At 36.4% G+C, this 13,535-nt stretch overlaps 3 protein-coding genes across 3 annotated transcripts; all 3 read left to right on the forward strand.

Annotated features, from left to right (window-relative positions):
• Positions 1-245: 245 nt before the first annotated feature.
• RB195_021428 (uncharacterized protein) lies at positions 246-1,721 on the forward strand (the record flags this gene model as incomplete). The annotated part of the gene is made up of 5 exons (XM_013442051.2): positions 246-324; positions 387-580; positions 952-1,163; positions 1,229-1,325; positions 1,644-1,721. 5 exons carry the CDS (start codon positions 246-248, stop codon positions 1,719-1,721), a joined length of 660 nt encoding a protein of 219 aa, XP_013297505.2.
• Positions 1,722-2,065: 344 nt separating this feature from the next.
• RB195_021429 (uncharacterized protein) lies at positions 2,066-3,961 on the forward strand (the record flags this gene model as incomplete). The annotated part of the gene is made up of 5 exons (XM_064208153.1): positions 2,066-2,239; positions 2,622-2,720; positions 2,783-2,850; positions 2,920-3,062; positions 3,891-3,961. 5 exons carry the CDS (start codon positions 2,066-2,068, stop codon positions 3,959-3,961), a joined length of 555 nt encoding a protein of 184 aa, XP_064064034.1.
• Positions 3,962-6,721: 2,760 nt separating this feature from the next.
• Positions 6,722-12,903, forward strand: RB195_021430 (uncharacterized protein; the record flags this gene model as incomplete). Its single annotated transcript, XM_013442053.2, has 13 exons — positions 6,722-6,785; positions 7,919-8,001; positions 8,068-8,178; positions 8,695-8,819; positions 8,882-9,026; positions 9,094-9,197; positions 9,450-9,525; positions 9,585-9,677; positions 9,742-9,834; positions 9,985-10,129; positions 10,205-10,390; positions 12,663-12,761; positions 12,860-12,903. 13 exons carry the CDS (start codon positions 6,722-6,724, stop codon positions 12,901-12,903), a joined length of 1,368 nt encoding a protein of 455 aa, XP_013297507.2.
• Between the last annotated feature and the right edge of the window lie 632 nt (positions 12,904-13,535).

A 13,535-nucleotide genomic window follows, 5' to 3' on the forward strand; every position in this document is an offset into this window, starting at 1 on the left:
ATATCTTCCAGAAGTACGTTTGCGATCTTTATCTGGATCAACTCTACTATTACCCCAGTGTGATTATGTTCCTTTAAATTCATTATGATTCGCATTTTCTCAAAACGTCTTTATTGTGTTAATTCAGCGGGCAGACTAAAAATAAAAATTTTCCTTTTGTTCGAAGACCAGGATTTTGTGGTTGATACAACCAGTGTACCGGGTGTATTTAGTAGTACTATGAGGTGAAGTATTAAAGTTTAGGCATGTTAATACACTTGTTTACTGCTCTTTTTGGGGCTTGTTTTGCAGAATGGACAGTAGATTTGGAATACTCGCTAAATGGTAAGTTTTTTTTTTGGATTTAATCCATACAAAACATATGTAATAGAACTGGTCTATTTAAGGGTTCAAAGATGTTTATCCACTTGGAAAAATTGAACTGGTGCGCTCGTATGATGGGAATTTCACTGGCATATTCAAAGCTGCAGATGGTTCTCGTTTAGCTGAACGAATGAACGCTGCTCCTACATCAGAGTATCGAGTGCTAGCTAGGAGTTCTACACATCAGAAAGATCAACTGATGTCGACGAGCAAAACGGTACTTTTATAATTTAGAACTTTAAAAATGATCTAATACTTTTAATTCCCTCTTGGAATGGAATTGCTGGCAAAGGCTCGCAGGAACACTCTTTTTTCATATTTTTTCCCATACAATCTTCATGCGTAATTTTTGTATAATCATAACGTCACAATTTTATCGGTATTGCAGTGCGCACGCATAAAATTTTATTTTTTGAATTCAGCATTTGGTGGTACTGGTCTTTTATGTTTTCGTATAACCAAAAGTGGTTTTATGTAGTATAAAAAAAAAGAAGTTGGAATAGCTTAGAAGTTGTGCAAAATTGTGCGCAAAGGAATGTGTTGAATTGTGTGCTGAATGGTGCTCAGTCCTACATTTCTTCGTTACAGTGTCTGCTCCTACAGTCAAATTTATTCCATGTATTCTGGTTATCAATTGATGGTGAACGACAACTTGTCCATTCTGTCACAATATTCCCAGATCCGTTAGCTACTGGTGACACACCACTGGATTCAAGTGTGGTCTGTTCACCCCAGATGGTTAGCAATTCTGCACAACCAAATGCGGTAGTATATGTTGTAACAAAAGGAGTACTTCCTACGTAAGCTTTAGCTTTTAATGAATTTTTGATGATTCGATATAATACTGAGTTAATTCTAATTTTAGACCTGATACTCAATTATTTGTGCAAATGATGGAGAGAGAGCGAAGAGCCAGGCAGCATGGTGCAGAAGCAGATGACCGCAGCTTTTTAGCAAAATATGTGAGTGTAAATCAGTTTTTTTTTTCCGGAAAATCTCTGTTCAGTATTGATATACTTCTCATAAAACTGCAAGCAAAAGTTCCTTCATAAAGAAAGGTAGACGTGAAGTTGATAATGAGTGAGCAGTGTAGCACGTCACGTAAGGGTTATGTACATGTCTTATTTGAGTTAGCGGATTACCTATAATTTCTACTAGATTTATTATATGGTATCTTGAGCTATTAACTGTGAACTTTCAATTTACTTCTGTTAGGTTCACAATTCCAAATGCTTACAGACATCTTTTTGTCATTAAAAATTTATTTTCATCAATTTCAGTGGATGTACATAGTTCCTGTTGTCATTTTTGTTGTTATTTCAAACGCTATGACCCCTGAAGGAGGAGGCGAAGGATAGCGAAGTATTATGCGGTTTTATGGTTGTGACGTTTTGAGTTTTATCTGAGACGGTTCGAAAAAGCTCACTGATGTTCTATGGAAAGAAATCCATCTCGTTGTAACTTCTCACCTTTCTTTCATTATGCAAAAGCTAAGCAGCCGTTTGTGATTCTTCGTTAGTCGTACGTACACCTCATTACGTTGTAATTTATTTCTTACCAGCTTTGTTATACTTTTTAATAAATGTTTCACATTCAGTATCGTATGTTTTTTTTTCTGGGTTTCTTTCCATATCAATTTCTAATTGTTTCGTATACGTTTATTTTTTTCTGACTCAATCCGTCAAAGAAAAGTTTAAGGAAGATGAGGGAGGTTGCCCGTTTATTGAAGCATACCACATCTATAGTACGATCAGCTACGTTTCGTTATTGTTCTGTTACCAAGCCAGTGGAATCAGAAACGGCTGCTTCTGGTTCCACGGATGACCTAAACGAGTTTGTAAGCAGCTTAGGACGAGATGTAACCGACGCGAACAAGGTACGAACCGAATTTCATTATTCCTTTTCCTCTTTCTTTCAAACACTTCAAGAAAAACCTTGAGAGTTTTGTGTAGGACGCAAGAAATCAATATCAAGTTCATATTGTGTATTTTGGGGAATCTTTTGGAGATGTTATCCAGTTTGAAGTTAAATTCCCTTGTAATTCGTAAGAAGGTTCAAGATCTCGTCACCCTTCTGTCTCTACGTTTAGTCTTCTCCACAGCTGTTACTTCTGGATCTAACCTTGGTCAGACAGGATTCACTATTTATACGGATAAGCTAAAATGGTAGCCAGCGTTACCAAGGGTCAAGAGGGGTGAAAAAAAAAACTAGCAAAACACTAATAATTGAAGCAATTCCTAACATGAAATATTTTCAAGGGGTTGAGTTTCTCTCGTATGTTGCGAAAGTCGAAATTCGTTCAGCTAGGCGATTTTAATGGACGCCTTGTGACTGGACGTATTGTGCACCGTGTACAGGTGGGGAACAATTTTCGCACGACATACGAATACCCATAGTTATTATATAATGGAAGTTTTAGGATGATCTCTACATCGATTTCGGATTAAAATTCAATGCAGTCTGTAAAGCTCCTGCTGTGAATTCCGAGTGAGTTTTTTTTGTATCAGTGTTTTGCACGTTACTTTGTGTTTCACTCGAACATACACTTTTTTGAAGAACATATCGCGAAGGTGCTACTGTACTGCTACGATTGCACGATCCTGAACTGAGTGAACGATTCCTGGGATCAGAACACGATATGACCTTACTCGAGGCCGATGCGACCCTTATACGGCTGCTACATTCTCCATCTGGCAAAGGTACCGTTGCTTCGATTCCACATTGCTGCTTGCCACTATATTTGAGTATCGTAACTTTTCGGATTGTGTTGCAGTGGAGTAGTTTATTAATATGAGGATCAAAAGTGCAGTAATATGTTGGTTTATACCGAAATGATTATTTGTTCTCAATATTTCCATCGATTTCAATGAAGTAGGGCTGATCTTTCTCAGCCAGTCATTCATATATTTTAAATTAGCATTTTTTTCTGAACTTTAGATTTGAGATAGAGCGTTGGCGTTTTTTCATTACTGGGGATTCATTCATGATCTGTAATGAAATTTTTGAACAATTTGAAATTGCTCAGAAATTTTCTAAATCCTCATATTTTCACACAGAATCTAGGTCTCTGCAGTTTTTTGATCGCTTAAAGGCATCACCCCACGAATCTGAGGTGGTGCGGATTTCAGGTGGAGTATTCGTATATGGGATAGTAGATTATGGAGATGGGTGTAGTTCCGTCCATTTCTTCCTAATTGCCGTAAAAACGGCCCGGAAGGTGCGGCGCCGCACAGGGCTGGTGCGCTCCAATCGAACTCCTTGCAGAAAATAGTGCTCCGGAACGCTCGAAGCCGTATCTTTCGGGCCGTTTTCTAGGGCAATTAGGAAGAAATGGACGGAATCACCCTCCTCCCCATAATCTACGACCCTGAATACGAGTACTCCACCGGAAATCCGTACCACTCCAGATTCGTGGGGTGATGCCTTTAAATTGTATAGCTGAAGTGTACAATGATTGGCTCTCGATTACATTTGATCTGATTTTTTACACTTTTTTCGAGAGTAATTGATTTGAGACCTTTTTCTAGGCGGTATGAAAGCCAGGAAGAGCTCGCCTGCTGATGCTCCAGCTGCCAACGCGGTGCCCTCAACAACCTAATCCGAGCAAATCTCTTAATGTAGCGTGAAGTCAGGACCTTCTGATAGTCGGTTTTAGGTTTTCATTTTCCAGGATATTATGTTGATTTTTACTGTTACAAACATTTATTTTGACATCGATAAATATTTTCTTTAAAATTCTTCCTGAAATGTATAAGGGCGCCGCGTGTTGGTTTCGAGAGCTATGCCTAAGGGGCTGGGCTACAACACACGTTTATTTTAGAATCGATAACTATTTATTGTACTTTAGCATCCTTCTTGGGACGTGAGTTGAAATTTTAAATATGGATGATTTTCAGATTTATACGTAATAACAACAATTAAAGAATTGACCAGTTTTTAACAATAATTATCCATGTATTTGAATCCGTGTAGTTGAAAAATTGCAATGATTTGTTATATTCCAAAAGAATGGCATAGCAAGGTCGACTTGACGTTTTCTGATCAAAGAAACTTCGTGGACAGAACATTCGAAGGTTTAAAAGAAAGGTTGTAGTTAATCTAAGACTCTTAGGAAGATCTGATGTACAGCAATTTTTCCAAGAAATAAAAATCTGCAGAAAAATTAAAATAAATTGAAACCACTGAAATATAATGGGAAACGAACTGGTTCTTACAGAACGATTTAGGAATACATGAAAAAAATATAAATAGACACGTGAGTGTAAATAAATTAGGTTTCTATATCGCGTTTCTAACACTCTACTGGTTTTTGTTTGAATTCTAATAAAAGAAAGTCCCCATTCTCAAAAAAGAAAAAGAAAACATTTATACAATTCATTTACATATAATTTTCCATAGTATCCTGCTGATGAACTTTTAATACTTCTCATTCGCGTCGAGAAAATTTCATCTATTATCGACTTACCTGTATTATCTGCATCTCAAGTCTGAATGAAAAAAAAAACGCTGAGGTCTTTTCACGGCTTGAATTATTTTTTAAATTTATTTATTCCTTCATATACCCCCATGGTGCATCATAAAAAAGAATCCATGTAATGTTCGAGTCAAAATAAAATTTTCAAACCTAATTTGCTACCAATAGAAACTGTGAGAGTCTTCTTCGTGGCAAATAAACAAAGGTCGTTCTCGTCTTACAAGATGTGAAAGATCCTCTCACTAAATCTGTTCCCTAGATCCAGAACACTTCGAGTCAAGCATATGTCCGTAGATAGAACGGATTTCATATTTGTTCTAATAGCAAATCAATGAAAATTGCTTATCGCCATTTCTTTTCAATTTTTCATGTGAAGTTGAGAAAAAAAGACGTTATTTATTAGGTGACCCTCTTCATTAGAAAAGAATATATTTTAATTTAGTTTTGATTACATTATATTCGAGAAAAAGAATGGTAAAATTTGAATTTTCTTGCTAAACGTTCTCCTAAAATTCTCTGCAACTCGGCACATATCGATTGGAAATGACTCTGTTAGTTCGTCCTTGTTTTTTTTTCCTCGACAAGTCGACATAGCCGATTGCACTCCTCCGTTTCGCAACCGATTTACCTCAGCGGGAAATTTCAGTCGAAATAATCGATGTGCAGAATTTGCACTAAAATGCTCGTTAATAAATCCCCCTCAGAATTCCCTCTTTAGGTTAATCGCAAACAGAGTTACATCCGATATACAGAGATCACTTTTTATTTCATTTTAGATTAAGAGAAATAGACGAAAATCCTCGGAATTGGAAAAAAATATTGGTGGTAAAGTTGCAGAATGAAGAGGGAGTGAGGAGGGAATTTTTTTTTAAATGATTTTAATAAGAAAGTAAACGGATGACGTCAGATACTTTTTTTCTGCGATGTTGGCAATAGATAAGATTGTGGAAACCTGGGAAACCTGTTCCATAACCTCGAATCAATCAATTCTCGACCACTACCACTACAGGATTTATGACTTGGAATAGCAAAGTCTACTTATTCGTTGGATTTTGATTGAACGAGATGTCACCAGTATTTTCAAGCTATAAAATTAATAGAATAGTTTTTTTTTGACAAGAAAACAGTACTAGCATCTTTTCTTTCGATGAAAATAAGGGAAAAAAAAACAGAACAGCAGTTCCATAGCAGTGGTCAAAAACAGATCAAATTACAATCGTTGTGTTCGAGAAATTCGAACAGAACTGTGGTGATCGATTTTTTTTTCCTTCGAAATGATGTTTTATTGTGGAGGATTCGCTCGAATATTATTCGATTCGCTTGGAAAAGAGGATTGAGTGATAGGAGTCGAATGAGGCGGTGCTATTTCTGTAATGTATGCGTGTAGTTCTTGATTTTTGCAGAAATCGTTGCTGTTTTCATCCGTGCGGGTGAGCGAGTGGAGAGGAGGGCACAAAGGAGTGTGTGAGAGAAGGCAGCCGCTCATTGATCGCGATTGCCGGCCCGTGTGCGGTTGGCAGTTGTGTTTTGCTTCTGTTGTTTCTGGATTGCTAGAATATATTCAATTCCTTTGTAAATCAACCTATTTTGACTTTTCTCGAAACTGGAATGAATTTTCAAAATTCCATCCGTTAAATTGTCGTGCACTTTGCTTACACTATGTTGCGAATTTTTGCTGTCCCAGAGATTGTGAGACGCGCGTGGCGATACGGCGATGCAGAAAGTATGCACAATTGATCTCTGTATCTGCATTTTGTTCTTTTGCGCTTTGCACGTAGCGACAAAATATCGCCTAGTGTTTGATCGACTTTTTCTCATCGTCATCGTCATCCATCTGAACCGTTTCGCATTTCATGGAAATGAATTCGATTTGGTACTTTAGAGATGCTGATACTGAACGCGCCGTTCATCATCTACGATGCGTTACAACACTGGTTTTCGAAAGAAGGTTCCCCTTTTTTCAAATTTTAAGTGTAATTCCGCACGCTCCAACATAGTGAAATGGTTGTGGATTTTTTTTCTCTCGGAATTTTGCCGGAAATCTAGACAATTAACAAATGTTGGATGCGGTATGAAGTGCTTATAGAAAAACTAGCCATACTCTATTAGAATAGATTTTTGTTAGTTCATTTTGTGTGAGTGCTGCCTTGTTTTCGCAAAAACTGGTCCTAAGCGGGATGAGATTTGTGGCAGTTGTCCGATATTGCAAACTATCGTGGGTATACAAATGTACGCTTCGCTCCTAACGCAATGACTTGTCATTTACAGTAAGATATCGAAATAGTTTAATTCGTAGTAAAATGGTAGTAAATTGTGGTACTGTAAGTGAGCAACAAATCGTTGCTTTAGCAATTTAATTTTATAAAAATTGCAATGCAACCCGTATTGCCTGCTTATTCTAACTGCGTGATTAATCGCTCTAAAAATAATGATTGATTTAGCCGGACTTTTTTTTACACTTTCTATCTTATCTCTGGATATTCTCTAATCTTGTATTACTCATGAGTTAGGCATTCAGATAATTCAGTTCAGTACAAACGGCTCCATATAAAAGTTAATGGACAACTGTAATGTGCCATGTACCTTAGCCTCTGCGAGGACCAGTTCTCGCTGAACTGCACTGGCTGTCTGCATGCTAATCTGCACTCATTTTTTTCTCAAAAATATGCAGCAAACCTGCATATTAAAATCACGGAACCAGCAGAGGCGGGTTTTTCTTGTGGATTACAAGATTAACAATGATGAAGGAGATCCATTATCAATGGGTGGGACTTAATGGTGTTGATGATTCGTCAAGGAAGCGTGACCAATCAGGGGCGCAACTTCTATTCTGATCTCATACGTTGTGTTCGACGAGATTGGTGATTATACCTCTACCATTTCTTAATCTTCGCTTACACTTAGATCTTCAATGCACTTTTCTCTTTCCTAATACAACTTTTTTTTCTCTGGTATCGCCATCCAGATTGCAGTTCTTCTATGCCAGATGTCTACTTCGTAGTTTTTGTTCTGTGAAATTTGTCTTGTCCTGGAAGTAGAACATAAGTGGGTATGATTTATTTTAAATAGTTGTAGTTATAGGTCAGTCTTCTGGTGGACCTGGGTATCGTATACGGTACGTTACAGTGAAAGGAATGTCTCTTGGAAAGTTGAGCATCGATAAGGTGTGTATATATAGATATATATATCTACAAATATATTTTTTTAACGTGGAATTTAATTTTTTCCAGGTTGACGTAAAGGGGAAGCGGGTACTTATTCGGGTGGACTTCAACGTGCCGCAGAAGGATGGGAAGATCACGAACAATCAACGTGTGGTTGCAGCTATACCAACAATAAAGGTATGAATTACAGTAATCAGGGGGAAAAGTATACAAAGGATAGAGTGAAGAATAGATTTCTAAGAGAGATTTCCAGTGTTTTTTTTTTTGTCAAAATACTGTTCCTGTTAGAAAGATGAATACAATTCCGTATTTTGTTAGAGTTATTACAGTATACGTCTAGAGATGCTGAGACAAATTTCTGGCAAAAAAAAATCGAATGAAAAAGACTTTTATATAATTAGTGATAACAACAGTATTTTTACACTAATAGGATCGAAACGAAGGATTGAATGTTTATTTAATTAGGAGTGAAAAACTGGAAGAATTTTTTCTTGTGGTTGTGAGAGGGTAGCTAACCAAGCTGCTAAAGAGGTATGAAAGAGTTTTGCTTCATAAAAAAATGAAATTCCATAAAACTACTTTCTTTGAGTATAATTCCGTTTCAACTACATAAATAAAACCAATAAAAATATTGAATAATGAATGTAATAAGGTAATATATTAGTAAATATAATCAAATAGGTAATGTTTTAGTACTGTTTGGACAATGGTGCTAAAGCAGTGGTTCTCATGTCACATCTTGGACGTCCAGATGGTCAGAAGAACATGAAATTCACGCTAGCTCCAGTAGCAGAAGAGCTAAAAAAGCTTTTGAACAAGTAATAAAAGGAGTTTTTTTTTTGAAAAAAGGAGATTTTATTTTAAAAAAAAGCTGTTGTAGAGAAGTGAAATTCTTGCCGGATTGTGTTGGTGCAGAAGTTGAAGCTGCCGTCGCTGATCCAGCCCCAGGATCTATTTTCCTTTTGGAAAATCTACGATTTTACGTAGAAGAAGAAGGCAAAGGCGTCAATGAACATGGTGAAAAAGTAAGCGACGGTTTTAGCTGAATTTTATAGGATGTGAAAATGCTGAGCATCGATGATCTCCTTCCAGATCAAAGCTGATCATGATGCCGTGGAGAAATTCCGTGCCTCTCTGACCAAACTTGGTGATATCTATGTAAATGATGCTTTCGGAACTGCACATAGAGCTCACAGGTTAGTTAGTGACAGTTGTCTCCATATTTTCTTCATTTTTTTTTTAAATTCACGAACATCAACGGTGCGCCAGAAAAAAACACTTTTTCTTTGTCAGAATATTTTTTGAAAAATTCGAAATCCATTTTATTGTTAGTGGAACTTTGCGCAGTCCTTTTGTTGGCGGATAACTGGTCGAACATTTCGTTCTCCTATGTAAGAGAAATCTGCCACAAACTGTCATTTCATCATAATTATTCTTTTTTTTTTCAGTTCTATGGTTGGTGTTAAATTGGATACTCGTGCATGCGGATTTTTGATGAAGAATGAACTAGTATACTTTGGAAAGGTAAAAAAAAATTCCCTCCAGTTAACTAACTAATAGGATTTCTAAGTTGTGTGTTTCAGGCTCTAAGCGATCCGGACAGGCCATTCCTTGCTATTCTAGGTGGTGCTAAAGTTGCTGATAAGATTCAGTTGATCAAGAACATGTTGGATAAGGTAACAAAAATATTAAGGATGGTTCGTTTGTTGTTAACGCTGAGTTCCACGGATATGATTCCAGGTTAATGAAATGATTATCGGTGGCGGCATGGCGTTCACTTTCCTCAAAGTCGACCAGAATGTTGAGATCGGGAATTCACTCTATGATGAGGAAGTATGTGATCAGAGCTCATACGTTCCTTACGTTTTATGTTAATTGTGGAACGTTAATTATATTGTGCTGTAATTATTTTTACGTTTTATATTATATTATATATTATTATTTATATTTTCAGTCTTTTTCGAAAAAATTCACAATATTCAGGGAGCTAAGATTGTCAAGGATTTGTTGGCGAAGGCAAAGGAAAAGAATGTACTGATTCATTTGCCGGTCGATTTTGTTGTTGGAGATAAATTCGCAGAAGATGCGAACTCAAAAGTTACCACTCTTGCCGAAGGAGTTCCCGCTGGTACGACTACCATTAGAGATTTTTTATTCCAAAAAATTCTACTGAGATAGCTTCCAATAATATTATGTACTATAGGACACATGGGTTTGGACGTCGGACCAAAATCCCAGGAACTATTTGCTGAAGCTGTCGCTAGAGCAAAGACCATAGTCTGGAATGGACCACCAGGAGTTTTTGAATTTGAAAAATTCTCACAAGGAACAAAATCTTTAATGGATGCCGTTGTAAAAGCTACCGCATCTGGAGCTGTGACGATCATTGGTAGGTGGACGTCTACATTTGTGCACTTATCCTATTTCTTATTGGAGTTTTAAAATATTTGAGTTGTGATTTATTCCATCCTACCTTTCTAATCCCTGTTTTGCAGGAAAAAAGTTATAGTAGCTTACTGCACAAGTGCTAATAGTTTTTTTTACTAGTCCAATCCAAAGCAATATGTCCACTTGTAGAATTTTTGCAAAAATTTACTAAAATTCCCGAGTTGTTTCTTTTCTCACTTCTTTTTCTAAAGATGTGAAAAAGTCCTGAATTTGGTGGATATCCTCTAGACAATGATACCGTAACAACGAGAATTATTCCATTAAAATCGCTTGCGTTCAAAAAAAAAAAGAAAGGAAAAAAGAAGATAAGAAAAGGAACAGATGGACAGAGATTGTGAAAAACGCACTTTCTACTGCAGATTTTTTTTTGTATTTTAATAAAATCTTTTCCGATTAACTTTTAAGCCAGATAATCTTTTTGCCTTTTCGTAGTTATAAAATTTCTGCTAATTCTAGCATATAAAGCAATAAATCAAGGAAGCATATAAATCATCATACTGTTTCATTACTGTAGGCGATATAATGAAAAGACGTATTCGAATTCGTCCTAAGTTCCTTAGTTATTATTCCTAGTTAATAATTCCTTAGTTAGTCTATGACCTTTATATAATTAGAAAATGTTTTGATCACAAATGAACATTGGAGTTATATTTTTTGCTTCTAAGAATAAAAATGAGCGGGTTGAATTTTCTTTTGCAGTGAACAAGTAAATAGCAGCTTTCCATAATAGATTTTTTTATCTATGATACTGAACAATAACTTCTTATTTCCTCGTACCAAAGGAGTCTGAAGGTTTAGGACAAAATAAGTGTTTAGCAGTGATGATTGCTAAAAATAATTTTTCGAGCATTTCCGTGAAGTTCAACGGTTTTAAAGAATTTGACTTCTATTCATTTGATCCGCATCCACCGCAAAAGAAAAAAAATTTTTGTGATCGGCATTGATATTTACTTAAAAGCATTGGATGTGATTTTTTTTAAACGATTTTTTGTTGACGTGTTTTTTTTTCGAGACATGCAAAACGAAAATTTGCATAGTGGCCACTTCCATTTGTTCCTTCTAAACTAGTTCTAAATTTGATTTGTTACTAGTAAAACAAACTAGTAAAATGGTGGCGGACTATGATTTCGTCCTCTTATTTTGTGTGAATTACCTCTGCTAGCCCATTTCCGGGGTAACAACCATGGTTAGCTTGGCACACAGTGACGCTTTTCCTATTGATTGTCTTTTATTTTCTCCATGATTCCTCACTTCTTCATCTCAGTATCGTTTTCGAATGCGTACACGAGTTGATCCCAGGATGATCAACTCATTGTTAAAAAGTAGAGTGAAAGCTTATAAACTAGTTGTTTTTTTTTTTTGGTGGAAGCCAATAAACAACTTGTTTACGTCACGAACGCAAATAAAACTAGGTTGTCAGGGATTGATGTAGTCGAATTAATTTACTGTGTTTTTCCGCTTCGTACCATGTTTAATTGATTTTTTGTGAGATTCTTGTAAACATCCTACACCATGAATACTAAGTAGCGCAATCGAAAGTACTGAACATGAAGAACTCATATTTGTTATCGTTATTTATTTAATTCCCAGAAGAAGAGTAGTCATGACCTCTTCTACTAATACCATTTACCTCTACTTTCATTTAATTAATTGTCTATTTTTTAAAAAATTTTATTATCTCTTGGGATGGTGTAGCGCAGTCGGTAAGAGGTCCTGTTGCAGCTGTATCATGATCAAATCCGCCCTAGTTTCAACCAAACGTGTCATCCCTAAGGGGTCAATAAATTGTTACCACATTTTTCAGCGAAGATAAAAACACTGACTGGATATATTGGCTAAATTGAAGTGATCGCGGTGGCTCATCTTGAGCGGATTGATCAGCGCCAGACACTTTACCCTTTATCCACTTTATAAACTCTACAAATTAAAGTAAAAGCTATAAAAATGTCAACAAATAGATTCAATAGATGCTCATCATTCACTTAATTTTTAACTTTTAATTTTTAACTATCGTTAGTAGAAGGAACTATACACCTTCATACGCTATCGTTTTTGATATGCTGTAGTTTATGTTTACTCTACATACTTTACTTTATCCGCTATCTCTGTTTTTTTCTATTATTTTCTTTATTATTATCTCTATTTTTTGTGTTTCAAACAAAAATTCTTGGGGATTCTGAAAAGATCTAATCTGAAGACACGTTAATATTTAGGAGGTGGAGATACTGCAACTGCTTGTAAGAAATTCAAAACCGAAGACAAAGTCAGTCATGTGTCTACAGGAGGAGGTGCTAGTCTGGAACTTCTCGAAGGTGTGTTAGTTTTTTTTTTTTGGTTTGTATGACTACAATTAATTTTGAAGCATATTTTGAGTCCTTAGGAATACAGACTTTAATAATGAATTATTCAGGAAAAGTACTACCTGGCGTAGACGCACTCTCTCCTGCTCCATAAACTCGCTCACATTGTAGCCGAAAGCATCCTTAGACAAAATTAGAGATTTTTTTTTCTTCAAAAGGATGTGCATTTTAAATTAGATTGTGGTAAACGTGTAATAGGGTAGAGATTTATTTTTGACCTCTTTGATGTTGAATGTGTAAGAGTTTGTGACCCTTTTGTTGTATGAGTGGTTTTCTCAACTATAAATAAAAAATCTTTTCTTTTTTATCTAAAATTCAGATAGCAGAGCATGTTAGAGAGATTTGATTACATTCATGGTTTTAACAGATTGATGGTGTACATGCCTGGAAGTGCTATAATTTACATCACAAATTCGGACAGCTGTGCAGAAAAGGAACTTTCGAACTCATCATAGTTCAAAAGTTCTATAAAAGCGGTTTAGTAATGGAGGGAATCCCGTTCCACCCCATCTTTATGCCATCTGACACCGCCTACATCAGTTAAGCGCTGTAGGATCCGACTCACTTCTTTCTGGCGCTGACGCACAAACTCGGCGCGGTGAAACCCAACACAGCTCCAATGTGGCGCAGTGGATCCCGACTCACCTTGTGGCGGCGGTGAACCAATTTGGCGTAGCGGCACCTAACTCGTTTTCCAACACCGGCACACCAACTTGAAGCAGTGGG

The sequence above is a fragment of the Necator americanus genome, chromosome X, assembly GCF_031761385.1.
Source record: "Necator americanus strain Aroian chromosome X, whole genome shotgun sequence".
In the NCBI taxonomy this organism is placed as follows: Eukaryota; Metazoa; Nematoda; class Chromadorea; order Rhabditida; family Ancylostomatidae; genus Necator; species Necator americanus.